The 15,473-nt window shown below is 44.8% G+C and overlaps 1 protein-coding gene across 1 annotated transcript; it reads left to right on the top strand.

The window, feature by feature from the left end:
* Positions 1-621: 621 nt before the first annotated feature.
* On the top strand, positions 622-14,891 carry LOC131877480 (AF4/FMR2 family member lilli-like). The gene is made up of 10 exons (XM_059223160.1): positions 622-1,359; positions 7,326-7,472; positions 8,364-8,724; positions 8,797-9,498; positions 9,645-9,951; positions 10,015-10,508; positions 10,592-12,405; positions 12,691-12,756; positions 13,037-13,479; positions 13,631-14,891. Exons 2-10 carry the CDS (start codon positions 7,357-7,359, stop codon positions 13,759-13,761), a joined length of 4,434 nt encoding a protein of 1,477 aa, XP_059079143.1. The 5' UTR covers positions 622-1,359; positions 7,326-7,356; the 3' UTR covers positions 13,762-14,891.
* Positions 14,892-15,473: the final 582 nt, after the last annotated feature.

The following is a 15,473-nucleotide window of genomic DNA, read 5'->3' as shown; positions in this document are numbered from 1 at the left end:
TGATCCAACTCGGATGTTTTTGAACAAAAATGGGACACCATTGACCACCTTAGTATAAGTACCAAACTTGTATCTAATACTGAGAGGAAATAATCACATATTCAAAAAAGAAAAGCTTTCCTCAAAAAAATTACGAAAATATCCTCTATTGTAAGTGATATTTGCCAAGATGTTGAAATTGTTGCAAACACAGATACAGTCATTTCTCGTTTTTCGTCTTCAAAGGCGTACCATTGTGTGTTCCGGTATTGAATAGTGAAATGATAAAAAAGTTCAGGCATGTCTTATTTATTTTTCAAAGTAATTCAAATTCAATTAGAGCAGGTTCATCCCTAAACGCAATCGTTAACAATTTGCATCAATCTTGCACCCAGCAATCAGCCAATTAGCCTCATAAAATCACTCTGGCTGGCCCAGTTCATGGCTAGTAAGCCAACCAAAAAAAACTGCCAACCATCGGGACTTCACCCCAATAAAACCAGCCGTCCTCTCCACTGACATTTCGCGCCCCAAATCCGCGTTTCCAGTCCAGTTTCAACAAGTCCTTCTGCCGACCACCACCGTCCACCAAGTGTACTAGTAGTTCTTACTACTTAGAGAGTAAGACAGTAAGAGAATAAGAGAGAGAGAGAAGCAGAACAAGAAGGCATTGAGCCAGACGAGGAAAGTGGACATTCGATCAAAGCAGTGTTTTCCCTCTTTCGCCACACCGACCTCATTGAATTCAACTCGGAAAAGGGGGCGTCCCACGCCCAAGTGATTCCACGCCCAGCTTCCCATTCCAGGCCTTCAAGAGGGCCTGATGTGACGCAGTGAACATCATCATCTTTATATACAGTGAATCCATCCATCCATCCATCCAGCCCTCTGGCTGGCTTAAAGCCCTCCCCCTTCGTTCGTTCGTTCGTTCGTTCTTGAGTCTCCTGTTCGTGCGTGGAGCACTAGCCACCATCATCACAGCCTGTTTGGAGCAATAGCATAGCGGCAGCTAACTCTTAGCAAACTGTTGAAAGTGGTGGACTGACTGACTGACTCGCTTGGCCATCCTCAAGGTCCTTGGATCGAAGCCCGTCCCTACCAGTCACTCACCAGTCTGATCGCCCATCCTGCGGGCTCCGGGAATTTCCGAATCCAGCAGTGCGGGTGCGACTCATCGGCGCTCCACACGTGGGATCCATTCCGGACATGGAGGAAGATCCAGCCCGGGCCTGGTAGAGCCAAAGTGACTCTCAAGGTCGGTGGGATCGGGCACCTCGTTTAGTTCTCTCTGTGTGATCGGGAACGGTTTCAGGATCAAGTGGAAGTGCAACACCCACCTGGCCAGCCCTTCATTTCAGTCTGACCCGAAGATTCGCACAGGTAAAGGATCGACGGGGAGATGTGGAGGGGGTGCAGTGCACCCTCCCTAACCGTTAGTAGAAGGTTTTGAGAGTCTGCTCAGCTTTGGAGATAGCAAGGGAATTGGGGAAAGGAGAAACGGAAACCAACGTTTTTCAGGTATTTGATGAGGAGATTATGAAAGCGAATGCGGTTGGATCTTCTGAGATATAAGCAATGCCAGGACGAAGACCACACGAGCCAAATTGTTCTAGAAACACTGCGACTTTGTTCGAAAGCATTCCTGGGAATTGACTGCGGTCTCCGCTGAAGTGGAACATGTAACAGTGACCTCTTTGTTCCCATGATCGCTATTAATGGAATCAGGTTGTGTTTAGCATGAGAAAAACCAGGATATGAATGAGACTTGGTCGCTCAAACTGATCCGGGTCAACACGTGTCCACTTACTTTCAGAACATGAAGCATGTTCTTGCCCGCCTTAAGTGCTCTACTTTCAGAATCTAGTAAATGCTCACTTCAGAAAGCAAACAACTAGTAATGCACTTTTCGAGGAAGGTGTATTGCATCGGGTACCCTCTAATTTCCATTGGGGGTCGATTGAACGAAACCGAAAAAAAAGACCAAGAGTGAGCGTAAATGGCATCTTTGTTTTTACCGTTGGACACTCGTTTTGTCAACAGCTGATGTCAAATCAAGGACTAGATCGACTTGGATTGTGCGAAGGGCGTGTTTCTTCGTATGATATCGAGAATTGCGCTGAAAGAGGTGACGTCATGAAGCCAATGCGTATTGGGATTATGGAGGAATTTTGCGCCTCCCGATAAATAGTTCTGGCCATGTGATTCCCCAAGTGAATGAATTTGCTGATAATGACATATTCATGAGAAGGTGTCGAAGGTCCAAGACTCCTCAAAGCATCGGATAACAGAACGAATGCGGTTTAACCGTTGTCATGCATGTTGGAGACCCGTGAATTCGGCGACCCATCCTCCATCCCTTGGCTTCCAAAACGTAGTTTTCCCCTCCAGTCAGTTGATTGAATGAAGGAAAAGCTGGTTAAAGTACGATGGAATAGTTGGCATTTCCCAGGTGGCTTGGAATGTGATCAAATCATCGATTGATAAATAATCCGCATATGAATATCTCTATTTATCTGATGATTGCCAATTGGTAATGATTAACTATGATTTGAGTTAGAATTTTGTATGATTAACGAACTTAGAAGAGCACAAAGAGTAGGTTTTTCAAATTTATTGACTGTGTGAGTGGTTCAAGTGTGCCACGAACACATTTCAGTGTACCGATTTGCCCTATCAAATCGTTAAAAACTGAATAAGGACGGAATTAGAACTCGTACTTTCATTCGACGCAAAGGCGAAGATCATTTTGTTTTAAACATGCCAATCTTAATCAAAAGCAATTGAGACCATTTTTTTGACGTTTTTGACCCTTTGAAAGACCATTCTAAATGTCAAATCTGTTGACAATGTATTGTACAACCTCAATACAAATTCATATTCCAAGTCAACATTGTTATTAGCATTGTACTCCGGTTTCTACCCATACTGCCATATCAAACTGAGAAGGCTCATCTAAAGATTAAGATTCTAGGTTCCCTTCAAATCAGCGAGGTTCAAAGGTGTCTCCTGATCAATAGGTCTTCACGGAAGATGGGACTATTTCAATTTCGAAGGAGCTTGTCACACTTCCACACATCTTTGAAGCAAGAAAAGTGAATGGAAGCCTTATTAGCTCTATTAGCTTTAGCCTCAAAGGAGCAACCTTGATCGTGCTGTTCTCGATGACACAAGCACTGAAACCGACCGGGAAATGTCGATGCAATTGATGTCATCATGAGTCTTGTTTGCAAGACTTTTGATGAAAGCCATAAAATACTGTTAGTTTCTGATGTGCAGGTCAAAAATATGGTCTCTGTTCCTCTTTTTATGTACTTTCTCTCAACCCGTTTATCAATCCTGAACAGTCCATTTCATTCTCCTCTCCCTCCTAATGTTGCGGACAAGTAAACGTAGAAACACAAAAAATACGCTCTAAGATGCCTCACTTTAACAAGGTATTTTTCGCCTAACAACGTATGTTGTAAAATTACCGATTACCGATTACGGACATCCAAATAGTGATAAACAGAGAGCTGTGCATTGCATACTTGTAGCATACCAACGGCTTTTCATTATAATCTTTTGTCATTAAATTGTGCTAAAAAGCACAGTTTAGTAATTTTAGCATAATTTATAATTTTAAAGTCAGTCACCACAAGTTTGTGAAACTGTGCTTTTCCTTAAAGTTGGAAGTGATGATTGGGGAAGTGATGGCGCGGTACCAAACATAGTATACAACTGCTTATCTAATTCTTATTTACATATCATAATTAATCGGAATTCCACCCTTAGAGAATTTGAAACGTCTCCCTGAAGAGGTGGTGGCTTATTCATTGTGTCATAGTACTTGGATATTAAATTGTTCATTTAAGAATCTCTGATAAAGGTTGGCATGTTAGAGCGTATTCTCTTGTGTACACGTTTGTTTGACCTCATCTGGACGAGGCAGAGGGCGCTGCCTCCGTTCAATGGAAAGGGTTGTGTAATGTATTTTTGATGGGACCGGGGCAGAGGCATATTTTTATGTCCTCAACGTCTTTTAAAAGAGAGACTTTGGTTGTACTGTTCAAAAATGAGGAATGAATTCAAGTCACAGAATACAACTTAATGGTATCATTCAAAAGTAGGCTTGCTCGGAAATTATGTTGGTTGAATAGAGATCATGTGAAGGTTGAAACTCAGGCCTTTAAGAGCCTTACTCATGTTTCTGATGCTCAAAATGTGCAATCTATTTTGCGATATTCCTGGGTGATTGCATATATCAGAATGGGTCCCACGCATAGAACGAATAGAGATAGGTGGAGAATGGATGCAAGTGTCACTGATGCAAGATAAGATCGTGCATGCTTGGCCTTTTTTTGCTATCAACTCATTGTGGCATGTTTCAAATCATCTTGTGGTGAGGACGCACCTGCAGAGCAATTCCAATTCCAATCCAATTTTATGAGCCGAAAGTCGAGTACTTACCAAGAAATATGAATCCTTGTTGATCTGAAGTAGGAATTTCGATCGATTGTTTTAGCCCGGAAACTGAAGGACGCCATTTCGTTTTGGATTTGAAATTGCTTTGAAATGTATAGTAGTACATCTGACTGACTGACCACACCTTCCATATTGGCGATAGGAATAACATTCATTCGTAAACATACTTTCACAGAATGCGATAGTTTCTGTGTCATAAGAGTCTTCATAAACAAACTGACTTAAGGTAATGGACAACTGTAAAATTCGTGAACGTGTAGTCACTTTGCCCGTTTGCTTAGTTCTCGTAACGATCTCGAAAGGGGAGATTTTCTTCCATCATAGATCCTGCTTAATAATAGACATGGGGTTAATTTCCGGTGAGCATGATTTACGTTTAGAAACTTGACCCCTTCGACTTCGTCACAAACGTTCATAAAAGAATGCCTTGGAACATAAAACGCACCAGAGAAAAAAAAAGGAGCTTTGACAAAGATTCTCAAGCGTCCCTGACAATGAGACCCACCTAATGTTTAGCTTCAATCATTTTCGCATTCGATGCTAATTTCTGAATTTGTCAGTCATTGAGATCCTGCAAGACTCTTTTGTCAATCATCATCGTATAGAAGTTGAGAGAGAGGACAGTGTACCATATCGATCCCCAAATGGGAACCCTTGATGTCCACGATGTCAGAGCTAGTTAATTAGATCTGTTTGATCAGAGGCCAAATACAAAGAAAGTCGAACGAAGTAAATGACTCTTGCACAGATCGGTCATAGTGTACAACGGTAAAGCCAGAGTACATTGTTTTTCCACTTGAAGGTGTTCGATTGAGGTGAAGCTCTTTCGATGAATCCTTTGTATTCCTCCAAGGTTTCTCCCTTTTGCTTTAAACAGAGTTTGCTGCACAATCTAAACGATAAAAAAAACTCTTATCTCCACTTTTTGAACGTTCATCATTTGAGCACTCAAGTCAGTTTTGCAATCAACACAAAACATGGAAAGCATGCTGACAATGTCCTTTTGATTGTCCTCCAATTTTTTGTTGTTTTGCATTGCATTGCGCCCAACACGTTCAAGCGGGATTGTTCATCCACCAGCTGCATTTAATAGTAAACTTGAATGCTTTTGTAATAAAGTGCTAGGCAAGTTTTTGTTGACAACAAAATAAAAATTAAACAATGGGTTGACCACAGCAAAGCGATCGGTGTGTACTTAAATCATTGCCAAGAGCCCATCAATAATATAGACTGTTATGATGTCTTCGCATTCGGACTTTGCATACCATGCTGAATAACCCAATGCGCAACCTATTATCTAATTAGTGAACTATTGAAAAAGATGGAATCCTGTATGAAAATATATTGTAGCCGCGTGATTCAATGGATGGTATATATTTCCTCAAATATCAATCACCAACCGGATGGAAAAGCTCGCTCTGCCGATTTGATCCTGTAGTAGACTTCGCGTCTGTTTAGGAGATGGTCGATTTCTTTAATAAGCCGTTCCCTAGGGAACATTGAGCACGCTTTGTCATGGTTGTTTGAGCCACCTGACTACTCGGTCACATTCCACTATTAATTAGCTCATTGTGGTAGTTGATATTGGAATGTACGTAGGAAAAATGTCACGGGAAAATAATGTGCTGAGCTTCTTGATCACGGCTACTTTAGCTAAAAATATTGCGGCAGGTTAGATAAGACAAACGCATTGCCAACCCATCGTATATGCGTTTTAGGTTCCTACAGGGCGTATCTTCTAGCAATAGCAAAATAAGTTATGTCAAAATATATCACAAACTTCAGTAAATATTGTAATGAAAATGAAAACTAACAAGTCTCGGAAGATTATGCTACCCTAGTCTGCGCTTTGGCTGTTTAAGGTTTTCATCCGTATTTGATGATAAGCTGCGGAAATTGACAGCGTGGGAATTGAAGTTCGATCAAGATTTGGGTCAACCATCGTTTGCTGACCTACCAAGTTTGGTTCCTTATCTGTTTGCCCCTCCTTTTGAATTGACTATCACCTGAGTTAACATACTGCTGCTGTTTTCACCCTTGACTGTCTTTGTCTACGTATAATTCAAGTTGCAGCTCGGAATATACTTCCTTGATGAAAGAAAGCAGTTCGTTGGAGAGACGAGAAAATCTGGAAGTCATTATTTCTACAACCCCTGTTTCGTCAACTTGGTTTTCTTTAACGTCACAAGTGTCCGAAATGCATGAACAGTAGTATTTACTTATTATATTTGCTACCTACTGGATATAGATTAGGAACAAGAGTGTCAAAACATAGGGGCTTTTTTGGATCTAGAGAGTGAAAGGCCTCATAATAGGCACACTTTATTCTACCAGGGGTGAGTGAATTATGGTTTTTGTCATTATAAAGTGTTGTTTAAAGTCAAAGGTTCAATATCGGTCGAACAGTGATTTTGAAGGTGATCCAAAAGTGGTGAAGGCACTCCGTTCTCCACTTTTCCATTCGCGTCTCTGTTTACGGAGCCGCTACTAACGCCAAGTTCAGCGCGCCGGTTAGCTCAGACGCTGGCGGCAAGCTAGGTGCGGAAGGGTGAAATCGCCCTTGAGGGCCCGTTGAAGAGAGGTAGGGCCAAAGAGCCCTGTGCGCTTGCCCTGATGGAAAGGGAAGGCCGGAACAAGCCGAGGAGCTGACCGCTCACCAAATACGAGCTGATTTTGGGGATCCCTTTACTTAGTATACGCAGAGCTTAGGTTTTGTTTGTCCTTCAACTGGATAAGTTCTCTGGATTTCTTTCAAGTTGTGGTAAGAACGTTAGTCTTAGATTGGAGTTGATTGTTCTATTAGTGCGATGGCGTTTAATCAATGTTCTGATCTGTCAAAATCAAATTTGTTATAATACCTATTCTGTTCTCTTTAATTCTTCCAGTCTTTCAAACATCTCGTATACACATCCCAAAATGTTCAACAATGGTTCATTTACCCATCCCCAACAATGGGCCATGCCCAATGGGTCTCAGGCTCAACCAAGTATGCCTCAGGCTCTCAACCAACATGGCGTCTCCATGGGCCATGGGTGAGTACTTTTTCATTCTATAAGTAAATATTGGCATGATGGAAGACCAGACCAACCCGATGTTGGTTGTCAGAGTCCCGCAAGCCTTGGGTTTTTTTTCTCGTTCGGAGTGATGATGATCAGAAGGCTAGATGATTATGATGATGTCTACTAGCTCTTGTTAGTTGGCTTTGTTTATTAATTCAATTTCGAGTGCTCGGAGATAAATGTTTCCAGGTTGATATTAAGCTTCTCTTATCTTGACTAGTAGCGCTCTTGTAAGTTTCATTAAATCGAATTGACGTAAGAGAGATTCAAAGAAAAAGTAAGAAAAATATATATTTGCCAGTAATCAATCCAAGTGGTGCAGCCATTCCGTGGACGTAATTTTCACAGTAAGAAAAGTATAACCACCTTTAAAACTTGTATATCTAAGTGCATTCTGGAACCAACTAAACGAAACGGTAGAGAATAATGTAAAACGAACCCACAAGAGTTGGAAACTGTTGTCCTTGTTTTCGAGAACAAGTGGGAACTCCAACTCACTCAATTTCACCCCTCAACGTTGTTGTAGTTGTACGCCAGATTAAAACGACAGCCTTTCTCACACGTACACACGAATTTGTTTTATTTCTATTTCCAAGCAAATTATCGAAAGAAAGAGAAAGGACGACCCCAGAGGTCTGTGTGTCTAGGCTAGCGATCATCTCGACTTTTCATTGGCCCACCCGTCCGTTCCTCTTACTCGAATGCCTTGCTTGGTCCACAATCGTGCTTGCGATACTCTTTCTTGAAGGAGGTCAAGCCCAAGCATTTCGGGGGTCTTTTGTCTCCTTTCCCAATTTGACAGAAACAGGAGGAGGACGACCATGTGATAGCAACGCTTCAACTTGATTCGCCTTCGTTTTCCAGCAATCTCTATTCGGCCATGGGTGGTGGTGGCGTCATGAATGGAGTCGGGACCTTCATGGCCCATGGGTCCAATGGCAATCGGAGCCAACTTCATAACAGTGGAGGAGGTGCCCGAGTCATGCCCAACCGTGGGCCCAGTGGCATGAGTTCAATGCCGGCCCCTGCCCTGCCTCCTGGGGGCGGGTCTACGGCCTTTCAGGACAATATGATGATCCCTCACACTCAAGCTCGTCGCCAAGAGATCTTGAATGAGCGCACCAAAGCTGCTCATCAACGGCGACAAGAACAGGAGGAACGTCAAAAGAAAGAGCAGGCATTGACCGCCTCCGACTCTCTGGACCTCTTTGCCAAGCCCGAGCGGGTAAGCATCATATCATATTTGGGTTTCAATTCGACGGGGATTGAACCTCACTCATTCGTTTCCATCTCTCAGGTGAAACATGAGGACATAACAGCTCAACAAGCGTCCCAGGTCCTCGGGAGCTTCTCCAATGCCAAGCGAATCATCAATAGCCAGACCTCTTGCATTGGGATTGATTACCAGCCGCCCACGCCGGCTCCGGCTCAACAACATATAATCGGCGAAGAGGATGACGATGACAATACAAGTGATATCCGGGAGGCGAACGGGCCATCTCGAAGCATGCCTGCTCCCTCGTCCGTCGGGCCTAAGGTGGCTCGCCGGCCCCCAGCCACCATTCCTCCACCTCCCACCGGGGGCCACCGCCTTCCCCCCGAGCAAATGAACATGACCCATAGGCCTAGCATGGCTCACAAGCCGTATTCCAGGCAGCAACACCCTTTTGGTGCCAATGGTCATAATCATCAGCAACATCTACAACAGCAGCAACAGCAACAACAGTTACAGCAACACCACCAACAACAACAGCTTTTACAACAGCAGCAGCAAAATTTGGCCAAAAGGGCCCAGATGCCATCGCATCAGTCGTCTCCTTCTTTGCCTTCTGGAATGCCAATGGGACAGAATCCCGCCCGCCCCGGTTTGAATGGAAGCTCAACAAGTAGTAATTTGAATGGAAGCATGCCTGCTCCGGCATCAACTTCGTCCGGATCCTTCTTTGGGAATCGGACCAAGGAAATACCGCCACAGTTGTCAAACCTTCAATTGCAAGAGGTAAATGTGACTTGTTGTGGCGTTGATTATTATGGAACTTTTGTTTGGTGCACAAGCTTCTCTTTATCGGGGGGTTTTGAATGGCGACATGATTATCAATAATAGGAAGAAAAGAAAATTAACCCATAAATTTGTATTGTTTATAGGACAGAGACAAAGAGAAGAGTGTCACGGAGATTTTTCAGGAGGTGCAAACCGGTGTAATGCCCACGCCCATCCAAGCCCTCTTCACGCCCGTTGTGACAAAACATGAGGGCAATAATGCCCGGTGTGAGCCACGGTATTTTGGAGTGGTGTCGGCCCCACACTTTGGCAACGATGATATGGGTGATGACCTGGATGATTTGGTCTCGCCTCTTTCACCCATCAAGTCCTCGAAACTTCCTTTCTCCTCCAATGTCAAGCCGATGAACTCCCAAGATTCCAATACATCCATGAACAAGGCAAAAAACGGTAAGCCCCCGACCTACGGCTCTACAACGGCTTGTTTTAAGTGCGTCTTTTCTTTTCGTTTAGCGCCAAGTATCCCGTCGTCCTCATCGAACAGGAATCTCAATCTCTCGGAAGATTCCGATAGCGATGCCGAAATGCCCTCAGAGCCTCGTCGCAAACCGGTTGTTCCCAGCATTGCTCCTGCGGCAGCTAGTCCTTCGGTGATGCAGCCCACTCCAGCCATGAAATCTGCGGCGGTAGCTGCGGCTGTGACCAAAACCCCCATCCAAGCAGCTGAAACGGCTCCAGCGGTGTCTTCAGGCCAAGATCCTCAAGTGAACAAAGAGGATGGAGGTCAGAAGAAGACGAGTCATGGGAATGATTCCTCTTCGGATTCGTCTGATAGCGATTCCAGCTCTGATGAGGATGTGGAAGACTCCAAGGAGTCTTCGTCTGATCATGAAGAAGTGAACCCCATGGATAACGATGCCACCTTTGGGTTGGCCAACATTCTGGCCAAGGTGAAATCGACCCATTCTCCGGGACCCAATCCCCATCCCAGTCCCAAGGTCACTCAGGTAAGATATCGCGAGGGAAAAGGCCTTGGTCGAAACTGGAGTCATGTGTCTGGAGTAAAACATTGTTGTACACATTCTTGCAGACCACACCCTCGGCCAAACCCCTGATAGAAGACGAAATGGATATCGATGGGCTTCTCAGTCAAACAATCCAGCCTCTACCAGATATCAACCTCGGGGTTGTTGGATCAGATCTCTTGGGTGATCTTCACCCTCCATTGAGCCCTCTGCCGGATGACGATGATGACGATGAGGATGATGAAGACGAGGACCCCCTAGATCGGCCCTTGTTGTCGCCTCTGAAGAAAGACCCCCTACCACCTCCCCCACCCAAAGGATCAAGCTCGTCACGGCGAAGATCGTCCAGTATTCGGAACTCTTCATCGTATCGAGAATTGAGCGACGATGACGAAGACGTGGACCAACCCCAGCGTCCTCCACCTCAGCGGAAGCATCGCAAATCCAAGAGCTCCAGTATCAGGCAACCCATGCTCTCGCCCGCCGTGCCCGTGCTCCAAGTCCCCCCACCCGCACCGACGAGGGTCAAGCCCTCGCCAAAGCCTTCGGCGGGACGCCCAGGTTCCACGAAAAGACGAATTTCCCTCAGTACCACCAGCGTCATGCTCTCTAGTGATAGCGAGCCCGACGAAGCTCATCCCCCCGCCAAGATCCCCACCTCCTCCACCTCTTCCTCCTCCTCTGCTCCGCTCAAACCCGCTATTGAGATAGCATCCGAGTCACCGAGGTCCGTGAGTTCCGACAAAAGTGCCAGTAAAAAATCGTCATCCAATCGACCTCCTCGAGCTTCGGTCGGCGACCCCGACGAGTCCAACAGCCCTGTCACTAACAATACGTCCAAGGTCAAGTCACGGGCTATGAGCCGCATCTTCATGAGCCGCTCCAAATCCACCACCGGCACGGGGGGCAAAGGGGGAAAAGGAGGTAAAGGCGGAATCACCGTGGAGCGGAAAACCGTACCTGATGCGGGCGATGCCGCCAATAGCAGCGATGGGGGCGAGGTCAAGAGCTATCCGGCTCCCATTTGGGGTGCCAATGGGCGGCCATCAATCCTTTGTCAGATCCCGCTGAATCTGCTCCCAGCGGACGTGGACTTTCGAGTCAACTTGTACAACAACCATCACCACCACCACCATCATCACCACCATCACCACCACAAACATCAACGACCACACCTCCAAACCCCACAACAAAACAGCCACTCCAAACGGAAAAGGAGTCGTCGCCATAGCGGTGAATCCGTGTCTTCCAGCACGAGTAGCAAGCATTCATTCAGGTCCACCACGTCGAGCAAGAGCAGTAGCCATAAGCGAACCAAACAGCCCCACCCCAGCGAGTCAGCCACGCCTCATAAGCGGGTCAAACTGGACGAGACGCCCACCTCAACCTCCGGCTCATCATCGTCCATGACCTTAGCCACGACCAGTGCACACAAGATCGATTTTCCGGGCCCCGCTTCTACCAATCACATCCCGTCAGCCAAGGTAGAGCCCATGTCGAATCCTAGTCCGTCGGACGCCCATTCCAAACCGAAAGCCACGGTCGCTCCCACGCCCAATAACAACTCGGGCGTGTCAGGCAATGGGGGATCGAACGCCCCTTGGCCCAACAAAATGATGCCACCTCCGTCCAAGGTGTTCTTCTCGTATCTGGAGAAGAGTCGAGACGAGGAAGACGAGCAGGAGGAAGACTACAATGCTTACATGATGGAGGCCAAGAAACTCAAGCACGAGGCTGACCGCGAACCCGAGCAAGGCCGACAAGCCATGATCTATCTCAAAGCGGTGTTGTTCTTCAGCTTGTGTGGCAACTACAATGAAAACAAAGGGGATAAGGTGTCAGGATTCACCATGTACAAGGAGACGTTGAACCTCATCAGGTAATGCATTCTTTTATTTTGTTTTCGTCATTAGTAACTAATGATTCCTATTTGCCTTTTTTCCCTTATGAGGGGCTATATGTACAAACAGAAATGACATGTTTACTTTTTGAAGTGATATCTAACCAGGAAAACAGTCGTTTAGACCCTCAATATTTGCAATTGTAACAATTATTTGTCGAGAAAAACTTGATTTAAACACTCCTTGTCGTCACCGGCCTTTTTCAAATCGCTACATTTCTACCACTCTAAAAACTCTAATTATTTCTCTTGTCTCATTTTCAGGCATGTTTTTCGACCGTTCCGAAATTCCGAATTCGGCAATTTCGATAATAAGCTGGCTGTATTAAGGTACGTAGACTCACAATTGTATGAGTGGGTTCATTTTTTGCGTGGGAGTCCTTGTTGGGAGAACATTTTTGTTTCCAATAAGAGAAAAAATAATTTGGATTGTGAGGGCCTCAGGATAACCGTAATGGATTTAATCTAATGTAGCATCCACATTTCGAAAAGGTCTCCCACTGTTTCATTCTGGGTGGCCTTGTACTAGTTTTCCATCAAAGGTCCAATTAAAGAGCTAGAATGATTGCGAAGTAGATAAGGAGAACAATATGTTCCATCCCTATTTCAGTCTGAGGTGCCAATCACTGCTGTACCTCAAGTTGTACAAACTTCGTCGCCACGAGCTGAAAGAGTGCCAAAAGATCATCGGCGATCATATTCAAAAAGCCACGGCCTCCCAGCAAAACTCACCCGTAGGAACCAATGGCAACTCCAGTGGAAACACGGGTAATGGGGCGGGTGGAGCCAACGCCATTTCGCCCACGCCCAGTCCGGCTGGCTCTGAAGGTTCCGTGTGCAGCAAGAGCAGCGGATACACATCCTCCGGTGAGGTGACCAATTCTAGCACTGGGCGTTACACCGGGGTGCTCACTCCTCCCACCAATCCTCCTCCATGCCTGTCCGTGCCTCAATCCGTGATGCAGAAACAGCACCAATATTGCAATTATGTCAGCCAGTGCCATGAATTGTGGGAGATGGCTGATCTCTACACTCAACGAGGTCAATGTGAAGGTAGGTTTTTGCATACATATTGACATCCAAATAACTGAAACTCGACTGGGTTGCGAGACTTTCAGCCGGAATATTTCCGTGTTTCAATCTCGAAACCTAGCGTATTGGCCTAAGGCGATGAGTCTAATGAAACGGTTGTTTTTCTTTTCAGATTTTATCATCAATCTTGATCGTATGTGCGGACCCCTGACTCTGCACAGCTCCCTCAAGGATCTCGTGAACTACACCCGAATTGGCCTTGACTACCTCTCCAAGGAGCCCTTGAGCACGAGCACTTACTAGGCGATCATTACTGAAAGAATACTCAACACAATCACGAATTCATCTTGAAATGGGCGGCCCACGGCCGAGAATCAACCAAAATATCATTCTTATCTCTATTTTTCCTATGTATTGAGGAACATTTCTGGAATATGAACCCATTATAAATTGTCTCCCATGAACGGATTGTATTTACCCACGGGCACAAAATGTGTCCTTTCTTCCAATCAGTTGTGCTCTTGGCTCCCCTTACTCACTCTCAAATCACTCAAATGCACTCCCCGGACAAACAATTTTGATGGCCCTGTAAGCATCTGTGATAGACGATATCTTCTTTTGAGCTCGCTTAGAGAGCCATCATCCCCATTCGTGTCACAAAGAATGAACCATCACCGTTTCTTCATAGCTTCAATTGTAGATCATTGTCATATATCCCGAATTAGTTGAAATTCCCACAGTTGACGATTGTCAGAGCAAAACTTAACAGAAAGAAGAAAAAAAACCATACGAACTTGACCCTCAAAATTTGACGACTTGGTTGCCCCCTCAATCCAAATCCCGGATGGACGGCCTGAAAATTACTGCCTTCAAGTAGTTACGAAGGCCTTCTTGACGATATCAGTCTTCGCCAGATTAAAAGAAACACGCAAGGGCTGGCTGGGTCCATTAGAGAAATTAGAGTATTTTCACAGATTTATTGTAAATAACGAACAGTCCTACCCCATCCTCCCATAAGCCCTCCTTCGTCGAAACCAATCCATTAAAAGTGCGAGATCCATGATGAATTGAAAAGATCTAATTGCTATATAAACATTTGTCACACAACAACTGCAACAAAAACAGAAACGTACACAAGCATTCTTATGAAGAATTGAGATGACGGGAAGAAGGCCAGAACAAAAGAAACTAAACAACCCATGTGCTTTACGACGAATTTCCGTGGCCATTCCTCACGATCAACCGATTGTCCATCCATTTTTGCAAGGATTTCCTATTCTGAATACTTCGATATCTCAATTCAAATGACCCCCAAAGCATCATCATTTACTCTTACAACTATAATTATTACCATTATGCTATCATAAGAGCTCGTACACTACTGTACACTTCAACGTACTGCGTAAGGGAGTAAAATAAACGGTTAAAGGAAACATTTTCAGTCAAATTTTATTCTACTGGAAGGTCTGAAATTGGGTTTCTCTACGTTTGGTTTCCACTTCTATCATTACACTTTCAGCTTCCACACGGTTGAAGATAAAGTTAATTTGTCCATGAATGGATAGAAGTAACCCTACAGGCGATTTTTCCTACATGATTTAGACTGATTCATCTGATAAAGCCGTGACGATTAAAAGAAAGCTAGACTCATACTGGAGCCAAGCGATGATATGACAACCTTCAAAGCAAAGAGGATCTCTTGAGCCGTACTTGAGCACAAAGTACAAAACCAAAGGACAATTGAGAACCCGTCTTGAAGACATTGACCGAGATTCTCCCCCAAAAATGAATAGGAATACCGATGACACGGAAAAATTGACAGGCTTTTAAGATTACTATGTGACTTCTTGGGAATTAGAATGGATAAAAACCACGTCCGTGGATAAAGGTACATAGTAAGCAAATGGTTTCCCAAAAGGTGTCTGCAAGAAGTAGGACGCTTCAAAAATTCCTTTGTATTACTCCTCATTCTGAATTTGAAAATTACAAGTCATGTGGAAGAGCTGATACATTCG

Source organism: Tigriopus californicus, chromosome 3 (genome assembly GCF_007210705.1).
Source record: "Tigriopus californicus strain San Diego chromosome 3, Tcal_SD_v2.1, whole genome shotgun sequence".
Classification (NCBI taxonomy): domain Eukaryota; kingdom Metazoa; phylum Arthropoda; class Copepoda; order Harpacticoida; family Harpacticidae; genus Tigriopus; species Tigriopus californicus.
Note: the sequence above shows the minus strand (reverse complement) of the source record. Positions and strands in the feature narration are given on the sequence as shown.

Coding starts and splice junctions, on each gene's coding strand:
- LOC131877480 (XM_059223160.1), top strand. CDS start 7,357: ATGTTCAACAATGGTTCATTTACCCATCCCCAACAATGGGCCATGCCC. Junction 8,725..8,796: donor TCTTTGCCAAGCCCGAGCGG/GTAAGCATCATA, acceptor TCCATCTCTCAG/GTGAAACATGAGGACATAAC. Junction 12,757..13,036: donor AATAAGCTGGCTGTATTAAG/GTACGTAGACTC, acceptor TCCCTATTTCAG/TCTGAGGTGCCAATCACTGC.